At 49.2% G+C, this 13,161-nt stretch overlaps 5 protein-coding genes across 5 annotated transcripts; 2 read left to right on the top strand and 3 right to left on the bottom strand.

The window, feature by feature from the left end:
* Positions 1–351: 351 nt before the first annotated feature.
* FSST1_000860 (Cupredoxin) lies at positions 352–2,166 on the bottom strand (the record flags this gene model as incomplete). Its single annotated transcript, XM_083235169.1, has 3 exons — positions 352–1,163; positions 1,213–1,839; positions 1,887–2,166. The coding sequence occupies 3 exons, from the start codon at positions 2,164–2,166 to the stop codon at positions 352–354; spliced, it is 1,719 nt and encodes a 572-aa protein (XP_083091042.1).
* A 1,400-nt stretch (positions 2,167–3,566) lies between these two features.
* Positions 3,567–4,967, top strand: FSST1_000859 (extracellular mutant protein 11-domain-containing protein; the record flags this gene model as incomplete). Its single annotated transcript, XM_083235158.1, has 1 exon — positions 3,567–4,967. The coding sequence occupies one exon, from the start codon at positions 3,567–3,569 to the stop codon at positions 4,965–4,967; it is 1,401 nt and encodes a 466-aa protein (XP_083091041.1).
* A 345-nt stretch (positions 4,968–5,312) lies between these two features.
* On the bottom strand, positions 5,313–6,253 carry FSST1_000858 (P-loop containing nucleoside triphosphate hydrolase protein; the record flags this gene model as incomplete). Its single annotated transcript, XM_083235147.1, has 2 exons — positions 5,313–5,908; positions 5,962–6,253. The coding sequence occupies 2 exons, from the start codon at positions 6,251–6,253 to the stop codon at positions 5,313–5,315; spliced, it is 888 nt and encodes a 295-aa protein (XP_083091040.1).
* Positions 6,254–7,282: 1,029 nt separating this feature from the next.
* Positions 7,283–10,206, top strand: FSST1_000857 (bifunctional hydroxyacyl-CoA dehydrogenase/enoyl-CoA hydratase FOX2; the record flags this gene model as incomplete). Its single annotated transcript, XM_083235136.1, has 5 exons — positions 7,283–7,441; positions 7,514–7,940; positions 7,993–8,789; positions 8,843–9,867; positions 9,915–10,206. The coding sequence occupies 5 exons, from the start codon at positions 7,283–7,285 to the stop codon at positions 10,204–10,206; spliced, it is 2,700 nt and encodes an 899-aa protein (XP_083091039.1).
* Positions 10,207–10,570: 364 nt separating this feature from the next.
* FSST1_000856 (RBR family RING finger protein) lies at positions 10,571–12,499 on the bottom strand (the record flags this gene model as incomplete). Its single annotated transcript, XM_083235125.1, has 1 exon — positions 10,571–12,499. One exon carries the CDS (start codon positions 12,497–12,499, stop codon positions 10,571–10,573), a length of 1,929 nt encoding a protein of 642 aa, XP_083091038.1.
* Positions 12,500–13,161: the final 662 nt, after the last annotated feature.

Genomic DNA, 13,161 nt, shown 5'->3' with positions numbered 1-13,161 from the left:
AAAGCAGTTACGTTAATACAGATGACACGGAATCTAGGTAGTCAGTAATGGCCTAATGGAACCATGAGTAAGCATTTTGAGCTTCTATAATAGTACCTGTCTCTTGTTAGTCTGCAGAGTTGTGGCCATCGATCAGTCGACAAAGGGCAAGGTTGGTATAAGTTGCATGGACCTCGATTAGCTAGTATAGCTTTTACTGCGAGAAATTTGATAACACATTCTAACACTCTTGTCCTTGCTCTTTTTGATGATACTAACATCATAGTTATATTCATGTCAAAGTCATAAGACGTCTACCATATAGTCTAAACTCATAACGTGCATATCCATATCCATAATTCGTAAACTTCATCAAATGCCTGAATCGTCTTGCTCCATTTCCATTTTGTGCGAAAAGTCATGCCACACCTTGCAGCCCTTCTCAATATCCTCATATTCCTGATCTGAAACCAAGCCCGAGATTTCATCCTCTCGTATAACAAATTGCATTGAAAACCCTTCTGCGGCATGCCACCCTATATGACAGTGCATAAGCCACACACCTGGATTGTCCGTTAGGAAAGCAATCACCAAATGCCCCTTAGCAGGGAGGAGGGCAGTATCGCGGCGTGGTGGATTGTCTGTTTTGAGTGTAACATTTGGACCATACGGTCCAACACCCTGGGCGAGGATGTGGTAGTCAAAGCCATGGAGGTGGATTGGGTGAGAAATGTCGAGTTCCGTCTCAATGGCGAGGTAAACCCATGTGTCCTTCTTTGGAATGCGGATCACGGCGTTTGACTCGGTAAAAGAGGTATTGTGACCAAGCTTCAGGAGTGAAGGGTGGTCCCATTCAGCAATCATGGTGGTGCTGTTGAGGGACCACTTGATTATGCCATCTGAGTTCCAAGATCGGTTGGCATTCTCGACGACTTCCATGTCCGGTGGCCCAACGGAATGGGGAACGACAGGTACAATGCTTTCATAGGGCTCGTCTTCGCAGTGATCATCGTATTTACGCCCCTTAGTTGTAGGCGTCGAACTGTTGGAAGAATATGATACAATCCCAAGGGCGTTTTGTGGGTTGGCGTTCTTGGTGCAGTCAAGTTGAGGGATAGCGCGGAACCAAAAAGATGACTCCTTCGAAGCTTGGTTGGCGGTAACAAGAATATCCATGCGCTCGCCTGAAGAATGTTAGGAGGTTGCAAAAGAGAACAGTAAGGGGAGGCGTACCGATTGCGATGCTGACATGGTCAGTCTCGTATGGTTTGATAGAAACAAAATCCACAGCAATAACTTTGAGAGTGTGATGATCGATGGAGAATTTGTAGAGAGTATCGATTCCGGTGTTGACAAGACGTAGTCGATATGTTTTGCCCTCTTCAAAGTCCAGTTTAAACCGCTCGCCAGTCTGGTTCTTTCCACCTTCCTTGCTGTACGTGTTGGTACCGTTAATGAGGACATTGTCCATCGGGTAAGGACCTTTCCGCTGAACCTCAGGCAGGATCTGATTAACAGTTCGATGGGACCAATCACTAAGCATAATAGTTCCAACATCTTCGTCGTAGTTGGCGCTTGCTGGGCCACGAATGATCAAGCCACCATAGACACCATCATAAGTCTGAAGGCCAAAGTGGGAATGATACCATGAAGTGCCATATTGAGTCGCCCGCCATCTGTATGTTACCGAAGAGCCAGGAGCTGTAGGACACTGGGTGATAGCAACAACGCCGTCCTGAGGGTTCGTATAGTTCTGATGAGTGCCATGGAAGTGAAAGGATGAACCATTGGTAGAAGTCTTGAGGTTGCTCGTCAAGTGAACGACAACGTTGTCTCCCCAGTCGGCGAATATTGTCGGGCCTGAGATGTTAGATACTAGCTCGTAGACATTGTGAAATAAATCATACCAGGTACTGTCCCATTGATGGCCTGGGCGAATCTCGGGACTCCATCGGGAGCAATGACGATTTCACTGATTTCCAGCCAATATTCTCTTGTTACGCCAGTATCAGGAACGACAGAGTAATAGTCGCTGTGGATATCATATTCACACCATTGATCTCGAGTAGAGGGCGTATTACCAGAACATGGTCCTTTCCGTTGAATTCGGGTGACAGGCCCAGGCAGAGCATTCAAACATGAAGCCAAGGCAAGACAGAGAAGCGAATATAAGGAGATACTGTGCATACTGGGTAATATGGAATCGAATGAGCTTGATGATAAGCTTGAAGGAAGCCATACTGCCACGATGATATATCCCTTTATATGATGGAAGGAAACAACAATAGCGGGATAACCGCCTTAGAGACCAAAACATCGCCTGGTCATCACACATCTCAACCGGTCTCAGCGGCATAAGTTTGATTCACGTGGAATATAGAGTTCTCCAAGTTCCAGTAAGAGGTCGTGAAATGCGTTGAGAAGCCGTAGCGCTGCATGGTGGTTCATCGGACGGTCCGAATTGTTGATGGCGTCGAAGATCGAACGGCTCACGCGAAATGTATTTGGCATTTCATGTGACTAATCGGAATCTCGTTGCGTATGTTTTAGAGACTCATAGATACAAGTAGAGTACCCATGCGATCAGAGCTTAGTATGTCGAGTCTTGATGGTATGGCCGTTGCTTGCTGCAGCGTTCGGAGTACCCGATACGTCAACACGAGTTCACGAGACAGTAAACTACGCCCCAGAAGCGATAAAAACTCAACATGCCCAAGCTTTTCACGATGCTCACTATCCAAAACGTATGATTTGGATCGTCTGATGTTGTCTTTCTGTTACTGGTTCGGCTTGGCCTTTCACATCGTGACTGGAGACGATATTATTAGAAACCCAACGATGACAGAAGAATCATAACAAGACGGCAATAGGGATCGAGATTGAAGGAAACGTCTCCCTCAAGGCCTGGCTGAAGTGTCTGGAGACAACTGCCAACTAGACGGAACTACGGCCTGGTCGTTTTGAAGGTTTTTAATGTATTGGCCTCACTATTGTGTACCATTCGGAGAAGAAGGATTTGCCAGACGTGAATCTTGATCAGTGGTTTGATACAATCTAAAGAAGATCGTTGAACAATTCTTGACTTAAGCTTGTGTAAGTCAAGTTGTTAAGATGCAGGGATAGCTATAATCATGGGTGACGTCCACTGAACACCCCGCCAACGTCACCTGACGTCGCGACTCTATAGGCGCATCGCTCTTTCCCCAGAGCGCGACCCTTGTTGGGCAGGCATGGAAGGTGAAACCGCGACTGCGAATTTATATAAACATACCCGACTTGACTCTGTCAACACCTCAACCAGGTTTGCGCACGCAAGCTTGTTCACCACGAGTACTAAACGCCCATTTTGCCAATTGTTTCTTGCGTTCGAAGCCCCTATTTTTGCTTTCAGCATAGCCAATCGTCTTCTTTCAGCAAATGGTTCATTCTTTCCCAACCATCGGCAACAAATTCCGCCTATGCGACACCACGAACCGACGAAACATCCCATTGTCGAAAAAGGGAAGGGCCATCGCGTAACGGGAAGCGCGCCGATATCCCTCCAACCTTTTCGGAACAAATCTACATGGAACCAAGCAAATCATACAATGCCACCAAGCTTGAAGGATAAAGGCGGTCGGCTACTGGCCTTTGCCAATGCTGGCATAAAAAATGAGCCTCAGTCACAAGTGGACATCAAGTCATCAAGCGTAGAGCCGCCGCGTAATGCTCCTCCGCCTCCAGCTCCTTTGTCTCGCCCTGCTAGTTTTCCAGGAGAGATTCAGGGGCTTGGTGGTAGAAACACCGCGCCCCCGAGACAAAATCACCCTTTCAGCCAACCACCGCCCCGTTCACCGCAGCTGTCAGTGGTATCTTCTCCCAATGGTCGTGGAAAACCCAACTCAAACGGTCGTCCGGACCTTTTCTCTGGTTCACAACTTGACGATAATTTCCTAGAGTCTGGCCTGACTACTCCATATAACGAGCCCGCTGAACCCGTTAAGCTTGGGCCCGAGTTAACTCACGATCTCAAGAAGAACATTCCACCACACCGAATACCTGATCGCAACCGATTCCAACGTACGACAAGTGATTTATTCACAGTTGGAGATGATCTTCGCATGAACGTGATCAGTCGTCCTCAACGACACAGTATTGACCAAATGGGCGATGGTTTTCAGGACAATGTGAATGTTAGACATGGAAAAGTCAACCCCCATTATGATCATGGGCGAGCTCGCCTCGAATCGCCAGCAAGACCTGACTCTAGACTTCCTATGCGTGAAGTGAGGATTCGAAAATCACACAGTGGCCGTTCAGAAGCCTTTGATGCGAATCGGGTGAGGAGCCCATCTCCCAAGCGTCAGCAGACGCCATGGCAAAGTAACCACAGAAGCGAGATCACACGACAGCCTGCCACGCAGCATGTGAATGATGAGGATGTGGAGACATCCTCACAAGAGGAAGAGCATGCGACACCCAGGCCTAGGGCCGCCCAGCCGGTGATCCAACGAACAATGCTAGAGAGTGTACCAGCTGCTGTGGTTCCAGTACCAAGAATGAATCGATCGGATAACAAACGACGCCGCCCAGACCCAGAGTACAACGACTCTGCTTTGAGATCTATGTCGTTTAACACCCTTCAACAGCAACCTTTTGATTTTGACCCATCAAAGGATGAACAAAAGGGTACTGGGGTTAATTCTGAAAACATAGAGGCCAAGTTGGACCAGTTCCGTCATGTTGAAGAGCAGGAACAACATGACCTCTTTTCCAACATGTCGATCGAAAATTGGGAAACGTCTGGGAACTGGTTTGTCAGTGAGTTTAGCGGTTTGATGCAACGACTTATGGAGTCGAGGAGACATAAGCGCAAGATCATTCAGGAGTTTGAGCAGGAAGCGGCTGATCGCGAAGAAGCCGTTCGTCTTAGAACAGAAGCCGTCGATCGAAAGCTCTCCAGAATGAAACAAGATGGTCAACGAGTGGTGGAGGATAAGACTTCATGAAACATGTATCCTTTACCGACGGAATTTTGGGAGGAATGAGTTTTACGACCGATATGACTGCATTATGATGGAGTTGAGGCTGATTTGCTCGACATTGGGAGTGTGATATTTCAAATGGTTTGCGAGAGTGCACAAAATGAAGAGTGTTCTGGAATTATTTATAGCCCTATAGATACTGCACTTTAGATTACCAAATTTTATAGAGGTTGTCACATTGTTTATATGAGGAAACTTGTGGTTCTGTTGAAACGGTTCAGGACCGTAAGTGGTTCATTAATGTCTAGTCGTAACGGGTTTTTGGAGTGTTCTTTTTTGTGTGATTGAGTTGAATATGTCGTCTCCCTTTTAGATTCTGCGAACATGTTTTACTTTTCTGTCACGGCCTACCACCATCCGCAATTGCCGGCCTGGTCGGTTGGCCAGAACTCCTTTTCGCATTCTATCGGTGTAGAGCTCATAAGCAGGATAGTAGCCGTCAACGAATTTGACAACCTCCTGTGAGCACATTCCGGCTTCTGGGTCGCCCCTTTCCTCACGCAAATGATCCTCTTGCTCTAGTCTCCAGCCGTAAACGTAGCCAAGGTCCTCAGCGTCGATCTGAATAAAGGAGTCGAAGGAATCTGTGAGGCTGTTGTACTCTGACAGCTTTTCGTTGATGAATAGAAGATGCTCGAGTTTGTGTTGTTTGAGAGTGCGGTTGGGCATGTTGAGTCTTGCTTCTACGCCCTCGCGCGTCAGAGGGCGGAAGCCTACACACCATCCCTCAAGAATAATGGCCTGGATTTTGGGTTGACCAGGCTGGTTTACGAGAGTCCATTCAGACTCGGGAAGGCGATCTCCTTTGCCGCCCTTGATAGCCTTGTCATATTTTGGTAGTTTTGTGGGCTCTCCTTTAAGTACTGCCTCAAAGAAGGCTTTTGCGAGGGGTAAGTCATGAGTTCCTGTGGTTGTTAGGATTATTTGTTTAGCCATGAGTTGAGATGAGAGGAATTACCAGGCTCCCCGCGATGCTGGATGAGGGCATTTTCAGGGTCAGACTCGGCCAGGGCAACTTGGTCCTGGCGAGTGAGGTAGAATTCGTCTATGCTACAGACTAAAGTCGACACATTCTGACTCTCCAGGGCCTTGCTCAAGGACTTGACAAGTGTAGACTTGCCAGCGCCCTGGATGCCATTGAGACCGATGACAAAGGGGCGGTCGGGAGACTCTTCGCGGTGGAGTTTGAGCTGAGCGAGGATGAAGGGCAGGCAAATCTCAGTTTTATCGTCAATGAAGTGGGGAGCCATGATGAGAGATGTCGTTAATCCCTGAGTAAGTACTTATACAATAATCAAGATAAGGATAAGGAGGGTATTGCATGTGAGAGGTAGTCCGAGAGTGGTAGTGCAGCCATAGATTGAGTGTGATATTGTCAGTTAATTGCCTTAATTTTTTTGGTCGGGCAATTCACGGCCGAGAGAGAGAGTGACACACACGAGACAAGAGAATATGACGGTACTAGCTTGAGATCAGCAAATCAGACTTAGACTTGCATGTGGCCCGGCCTGAGTTTGGGTCTGGGTCTGGGTCTTGGACTTGACCTTGGTCTTGATCGGGTTTGATTTTGCGGGGAGTTTAGAGAGAAAGCCATTTGTGGGGGGTTTATTGTCCGTAGCCGGTCGGTATGAGAGGTCGGCAGAAGACAGTTGTAAGTAGAGATAGACTGACGAGAACATATTCATGACTAGATATGAAACATAATAATAATTAAAGGCTTGACTTAGCATGAGTACATGTGATACTTATTATTCAGCGCCTATTATACCTATTCATTATCTCTCTGCTCGTGACTTCATGTGCAAGACATTCACTGTTACCTTGTATAACCTAACCAGTCACTAACTACCCCAGATCTCACCTCCAATTGTCTTCCCCAGCTTACCTTTTGCTCTTAGCCTCTTGAATAAAAAACATGTGACATAAACTAATTATTCTTACGCATGACTTCATTGCCTTTCTTCCTTCTTTACATGTGAACCAAGTCTGTTACCAAACTTGGCCTAGCGTATTCCCCGCAACCAGTCCCCTCGGTACCCCATAGAAGCCGAGGCTTCCCCTTCACAAGGTCCCGGTATGTTTGAGTTGCAACCAGGACCAAGCCCGGCCCAAGCTTGTTAAGAGCTGCTCGTTGCGCTGCCTCCCCAATTCTTTTTTTTTGTTCTTAATTCATTCCTCATCCTCATCCTCTTAAGTCTTCTGTCTTTTTCTTGCCTCATCATATCAAGCGTGTCCTATTATATACCCACCTTCTGTCGCATACCATACCACACACCATCATGGCAGAGCAGTTGAGATACGACGGACAAGTTGTTGTCGTCACTGGTGCTGGCGGTGGTCTTGGAAAGGCATATGCCACCTTCTTCGGCTCACGCGGTGCTAGCGTCGTCGTCAACGATCTTGGTGTTACTGCAAAGGGCGAGGGCAACTCATCAAAGGTTCGTAGTACCATTTGCAACAAACAGCTTCCCTCTGGCGCAAGCGCATATAGCTAACTCTTGTCGCGACAGGCTGCCGATGTTGTCGTCAACGAGATTAAAGCCGCTGGCGGCAAGGCCGTCGCCAACTACGACTCAGTAGAGAATGGTGAGCGCATCATTGAGACCGCCATCAACGCCTTCGGCCGAATCGATATCCTCATCAACAACGCTGGTATCCTACGAGATGTCAGCTTCAAGAACATGAAGGATGAGGACTGGGATCTTATCTACAAGGTTCACATCAAGGGCTCATACAAGTGCGCTCGCGCTGCTTGGCCCCATTTCCGCAAGCAAAAGTACGGCCGTGTCATCAACACCGCGTCGGCTGCCGGCCTCTTTGGCAACTTTGGTCAGACCAACTACTCTGCTGCCAAGCTCGCCATGGTCGGCTTCACAGAGACTCTGGCCAAGGAGGGTATCAAGTATGGTATCTTGGCCAACGTTATTGCGCCTGTCGGTATGTTTCAAATGCGCCTCGTTCCCAAATCTCACATACTGACGTCAGATAGCCGCCAGCCGAATGACCGAGACCATCATGCCTCCTGATGTGCTCGAGCAGCTCAAGCCCGAGTGGGTTGTTCCCCTGGTTGCTACCTTGGTTCACAAGAACAACACACAGGAGACTGGTGGTATCTTTGAGGTTGGTGGTGGCCACATGGCTAAGCTTCGATGGGAGCGCTCCAGTGGTCTCCTCCTCAAGGCTGACGACTCTTACACCCCCGGAGCTATCATTAAGAACTGGGGCAAGGTTGTCGACTACTCCAACCCCCAATATCCCACAGGCCCCAACGATTTCCTCACATTGCTAGAGGACTCCATGAAGATGGGCCCTGCTGAGCAAGGTGAGAACCCCGACTTCACTGGCCGTGTCGCTCTTGTGACAGGCGGTGGTGCTGGCATTGGCCGCATTTATGCTCTGGCTTTCGCCAAGTATGGCGCATCAATTGTCGTCAACGATCTGGCCGACCCTGAGCCCGTGGTTGCTGAGATCAAGAAGCTTGGTGGCAAGGCCGTGGGTGTTAAGGCCTCAGCTGAAGATGGCGAGAAGGTCGTTAAGGCTGCTATTGATGCATTTGGCCGCGTCGACATTGTGGTCAACAATGCTGGTATCCTCCGCGACAAGGCATTCTCCAACATGAACGACGAGCTCTGGGACCCTGTCCTGAATGTCCACCTCCGAGGTACCTACAAGGTCACCAAGGCTGCTTGGCCTTACTTCCTTAAGCAGAAGTATGGCCGCGTTCTGAATACCACCTCAACCAGTGGTATTTACGGCAACTTTGGCCAGGCCAACTATGCTGCTGCTGTAAGTTGACTTCGCCAAAAAAAAAATTTTTTGACAGCTACTAACAATTGTAGAAATGTGGTATCCTTGGATTCTCTCGCGCCCTTGCTCTCGAGGGCCACAAGTATGGCATCTATGTCAACACTATCGCTCCCAACGCTGGTACTGCCATGACCGCCACTATCATGCCTGAAGAGATGGTCCAGGCCTTCAAGCCCGACTACATTGCTCCTCTTGTCCTTGCTCTTTGCAGTGACAAGTGCCCTAACCCGACTGGCGGCTTGTACGAGGTTGGAAGCGGCTGGTGCGGTCAGACTCGATGGCAGCGAACCGGTGGCCATGGCTTCCCTGTGGACGTTCCTCTCGTCCCCGAGGAGGTTGTCAAGCACTGGAAGGACATCGTCACCTTCGATGGTCGTGCTGACCACCCTGTCAAGTCTCAGGACTCGATCGAGAAGATCATGGCCAACATGCAAAACACAAGCAAGGCCAAGGAATCCTCTGATGAACCTGATTACAAGAAGGTCATTGCTGAGACCGTCAAGCAGGAGGGAAAGCCTACTGAGTACAAGTTTGAGGAGCGAGATGTTATCCTCTACAACCTTGGTGTTGGTGCTAAGCGCACCGACCTCAAGTATACCTTTGAGGGCTCTGAAGACTTCCAGGTTCTTCCCACTTTCGGAGTCATCCCTCCTTTCAACGCCGAGATGCCTTTCAACTTTGACGACATTGTGCCCAACTTCTCTCCCATGATGTTGCTTCATGGAGAGCAGTATCTTGAGATCCGCAAGTTCCCTATCCCCACCAACGCTCGTCTTGTTAGCCGAGGTCGCCTCCTCGAGGTCGTTGACAAGGGTAATGCTTCTGTTGCCCGAAGCTCCACCACTACTGTTGACGCCAACACTGGTGAGGATGTCTTCTACAACGAGTCCAGCGTCTTCCTCCGCGGTACAGGTGGTTGGGGCGGTCCCAAGCGTGGTGCCGACCGTGGTGCTGCCACTGCTGCCAACAAGCCCCCTGCTCGCGCTCCCGATGTTGTAGTCGAGTCCCCCACACATGATGACCAGGCTGCTATCTACCGCCTGAGCGGCGACTACAAGTAAGGTTCCCATCACAGTTTGTTCGAAACATAGCTAACATTTCTAGCCCCCTCCACATCGATCCCGAGTTTGCCAAGGTTGGTGGCTTCAAGGCCCCCATTCTCCACGGCCTCTGCAGCTTCGGTGTTGCCGGAAAGGCCGTCTACGAGCGCTTCGGTGCTTTCAAGAACATCAAGGTCCGCTTCGCTGGTGTTGTTATCCCCGGCCAGACTATTGTCACTGAGATGTGGCGCGAGGGCAACAGAATCATCTTCCAGTCCAAGGTCAAGGAGACTGGCAAGCCCGCTATTGCCGGTGCTGCCGCTGAGCTCAGGACCGACGGTAAGAGCAAGCTCTAAACAAAACATTGGATCATCGACGGAGTTTTGAATGGGATTTTGTGTAATATCATAATGTCTGGGTGTTTTCACCTTCTAATTTCAGAGATAAATTGTTGCTGTGTGTGCAACCAAAATAAAATATAAAAAATGAATCAAGTCTGTGTTGTAGTCGAGTGATATGACCCCAGACATGTCCTGTTTTAGCCAATCGTGTATGCTAATTCGATACCGCTTCTTTTAGAATAAAGTTGTTTATATAAACCACAAGACGCCCCTTGCCCGATAACCCAAATGTGTGCAAATTTATTCTGCCAACGCTGCCTGCGAGGCTTTCTTTGTCCATCTTGTCATACGCCGTTAATTCGTAAACCCAACCGTGTCGTCAAACAAAAACCGTTTCTACGATGAGATCAAAAATTTCTGCAAGAGCAGGAATTCTCCCACTGAATAACACACGCTCAACACTCACATCCATCCCGTTCCCCGCAACGCCTGTCTCGAGGAATGCACGTTCGACGCCTGAAAGTTCCCGGTTCTCCATGTCTTTCCACTTACGCTCTGCTTCTTGGCGCGCAGCTTGCAGGACCTTTTCTGTATCCTCTGACTCCCAAAGGTTGCACCTATCGCATTCCTTACATTGCCTAGCGTCACCTTCGGGGCGGAAGTGGTCGCAGAAGTGGCGATATCCCTCGTCACTGAGGTCGGCACGGCAAACGTAGCACATCTTGTAGCCGCACGGGCACGTGAGTTTGTTGCAGCCTGCGTTCTTGACGAACGAGGTATTGCAACGGGGGCAGACGCGCTTGATGGCCATGCTCATGGCGTGCTCGACCTGTGTACGGAGAGCTACGAGCGATGATTCGTTACAAACATGTATATCCTTCCATGACTTATGACATGAAAGACATGATGAACGGCCACACTCGGGACTCTGGCATGTGAATTTTGTGCCGCGGCGGCGACGACGGTGACGGTTAAGGGCCTTGGACCACTCAACTGAAACGTAGTCACCGAAGGACTGCTGCGTGCTGAGGAGGAGACATATGAAGGAAGAAATAAGGACGAACGGGAAGACGAAAGGGAGGGTCCCGATGCAAAGTATAAGGACGAAAAGGTTGTAGATACTATCCGACTTGATGCGAAGAGCAGATTCGTGAGCCGGGGTATATATGTCGTCGATCTCGGCGTAGTCGCAAAAAGGACATCGAACCAAGGGCAGATTTGCCGCCAGGAGACTGTGCTCTGCTAACCGACGATCAAGTTTGTGCAATATTTCTGCGCCCTTCTTCTCTTCCTCCATGGCTCGGTGAAGGTGATCAGGCGGTATGTGCCCAGGACACCCGTCGCCGTCGACAGAGAGGCACTTGAGCGTTCCCGTTTCTGGGTTGATGCTGCTCTGCCAGCCTTGACCAAACACGGCTTCCTTTATTGAGTGCTGTACACATCGGTAGCAGACTAAATGGCCCTCGCGGTTACAGTGGGTGAACTCTTCAAAGGCTGCTGAAGTGAAGCAGCAGACACATTCGTGCGTTGCTTCGGCCTCTTCTGCTTCTTCGTTGTTGAGAATTATGGCCAGGCCTTTGTCTCTTCCCTCTCTATCTATTCTATCCTTCTCTTTCAGAGGGGCCACCAGGATATTGTACAGCTCACGGTCAAGCTCTGCACTGCCTGTTGTCCGAATTGTGGGGATGATAGACCCTTGACCGGTTGAGCGCCATGATACTAACGGATGGTTTTCTGCCTCGCCCGTAGCGATAGGCTTCCGTCTAAAGAAGAGCGACGAGATGGTGAATCGCCATGATTTGGAAGATAGCGTGACGAGGGTTTGTCGAGCTTCGAGGTAGGAATAGTTAGATTCGGCGACAACAGCGTTGATGGTAGATCGCGATAACCCCTTGAACTCGTGCCATGCCAGATTTTGTACAGCTCTTTTGTATTCCTTGCTCTTGAAAACTTCTGTCTTTGGAACAGTTTCGGGACGGGCCGTTTCCTTGTCGGGTACTCTCCAACGGCCCTTGACCCAGGTAACCCTGTTCTTTAGGAGGGCATCAGCAACGAGGGCAAGCCGCGATTCGCCGTCGAAGTTGGACAGCAGTTCTCTAAAGACCTCGATCTGTACATCTGGAAACACGGCGGCAAGGGCTTCGAGGCTGTTGTTCAGCTCGCGGAGATCAGGCCTCTCCGGTGGGAGGCAAGGCAGCTGGGCTTCATCGTAGATGTATTCGGGCTGGAGGTGGAAATCAGACTCGCTCGATTTGGACCGGACCGAAGGGGTTCTATCGCTGGAGTTGAGCAGCCCAGTAAACACCATGGCGGCTGCTCATTCTGGTGTGGGGAGTGCCGTGTCGGGTTGGGAAAGATAATGGCGGTGGTGATGATGCGTCAAAGTTGGGATTAGGTAATTTAAGTAGAGGCGTCGAGATACAAGGCGCAGCGACAAAACCTGATATCCGTCGCCAACAAGGAGCTTTTGAGAAAAGAAAACTATCGGTGAAGGATTCAAATATTCATCAAATGTTCATTTATTTTTGTACTCCTCGAAGAACTTCTACTTGTGCTTGGGTGTCATCGGGATGGTAAGTAGAGAGGGTTACATCGCCTTGTCTAGATCGGCGAAACAGTGCTGAAGCACGTATTCGGATTTCATGACACGGCATTTTCCCTAACATAAACTCAAAGCACCTTTCTCGGTATTTTATCAAGCTTTGGTTTTATTCAAAGATTTAAAATCTATACCGCGCATCCGGATGTGCGTATACTTATCTACCAAAGTATGTGACCGTGGCACAGCCGATTTCTGGGGAAACATTTTATTGGCAATACGATGTTATGTCTATCTCATAGGTGGTGAAAGGCGCATATTGATAATTGGCAAATCTGACTGTATGCATGTACTGATTGTGATGCAGTACAAAGTATCAGCCGACCAGGCGTTAATGCCTTGAGCTGAAGCCAGCCAATTGTAGGTTAAGT

This window comes from Fusarium sambucinum, chromosome IV, assembly GCF_050947815.1.
Source record: "Fusarium sambucinum isolate potato_lamoka chromosome IV, whole genome shotgun sequence".
NCBI lineage: Eukaryota > Fungi > Ascomycota > Sordariomycetes > Hypocreales > Nectriaceae > Fusarium > Fusarium sambucinum.
Note: the sequence above shows the minus strand (reverse complement) of the source record. Positions and strands in the feature narration are given on the sequence as shown.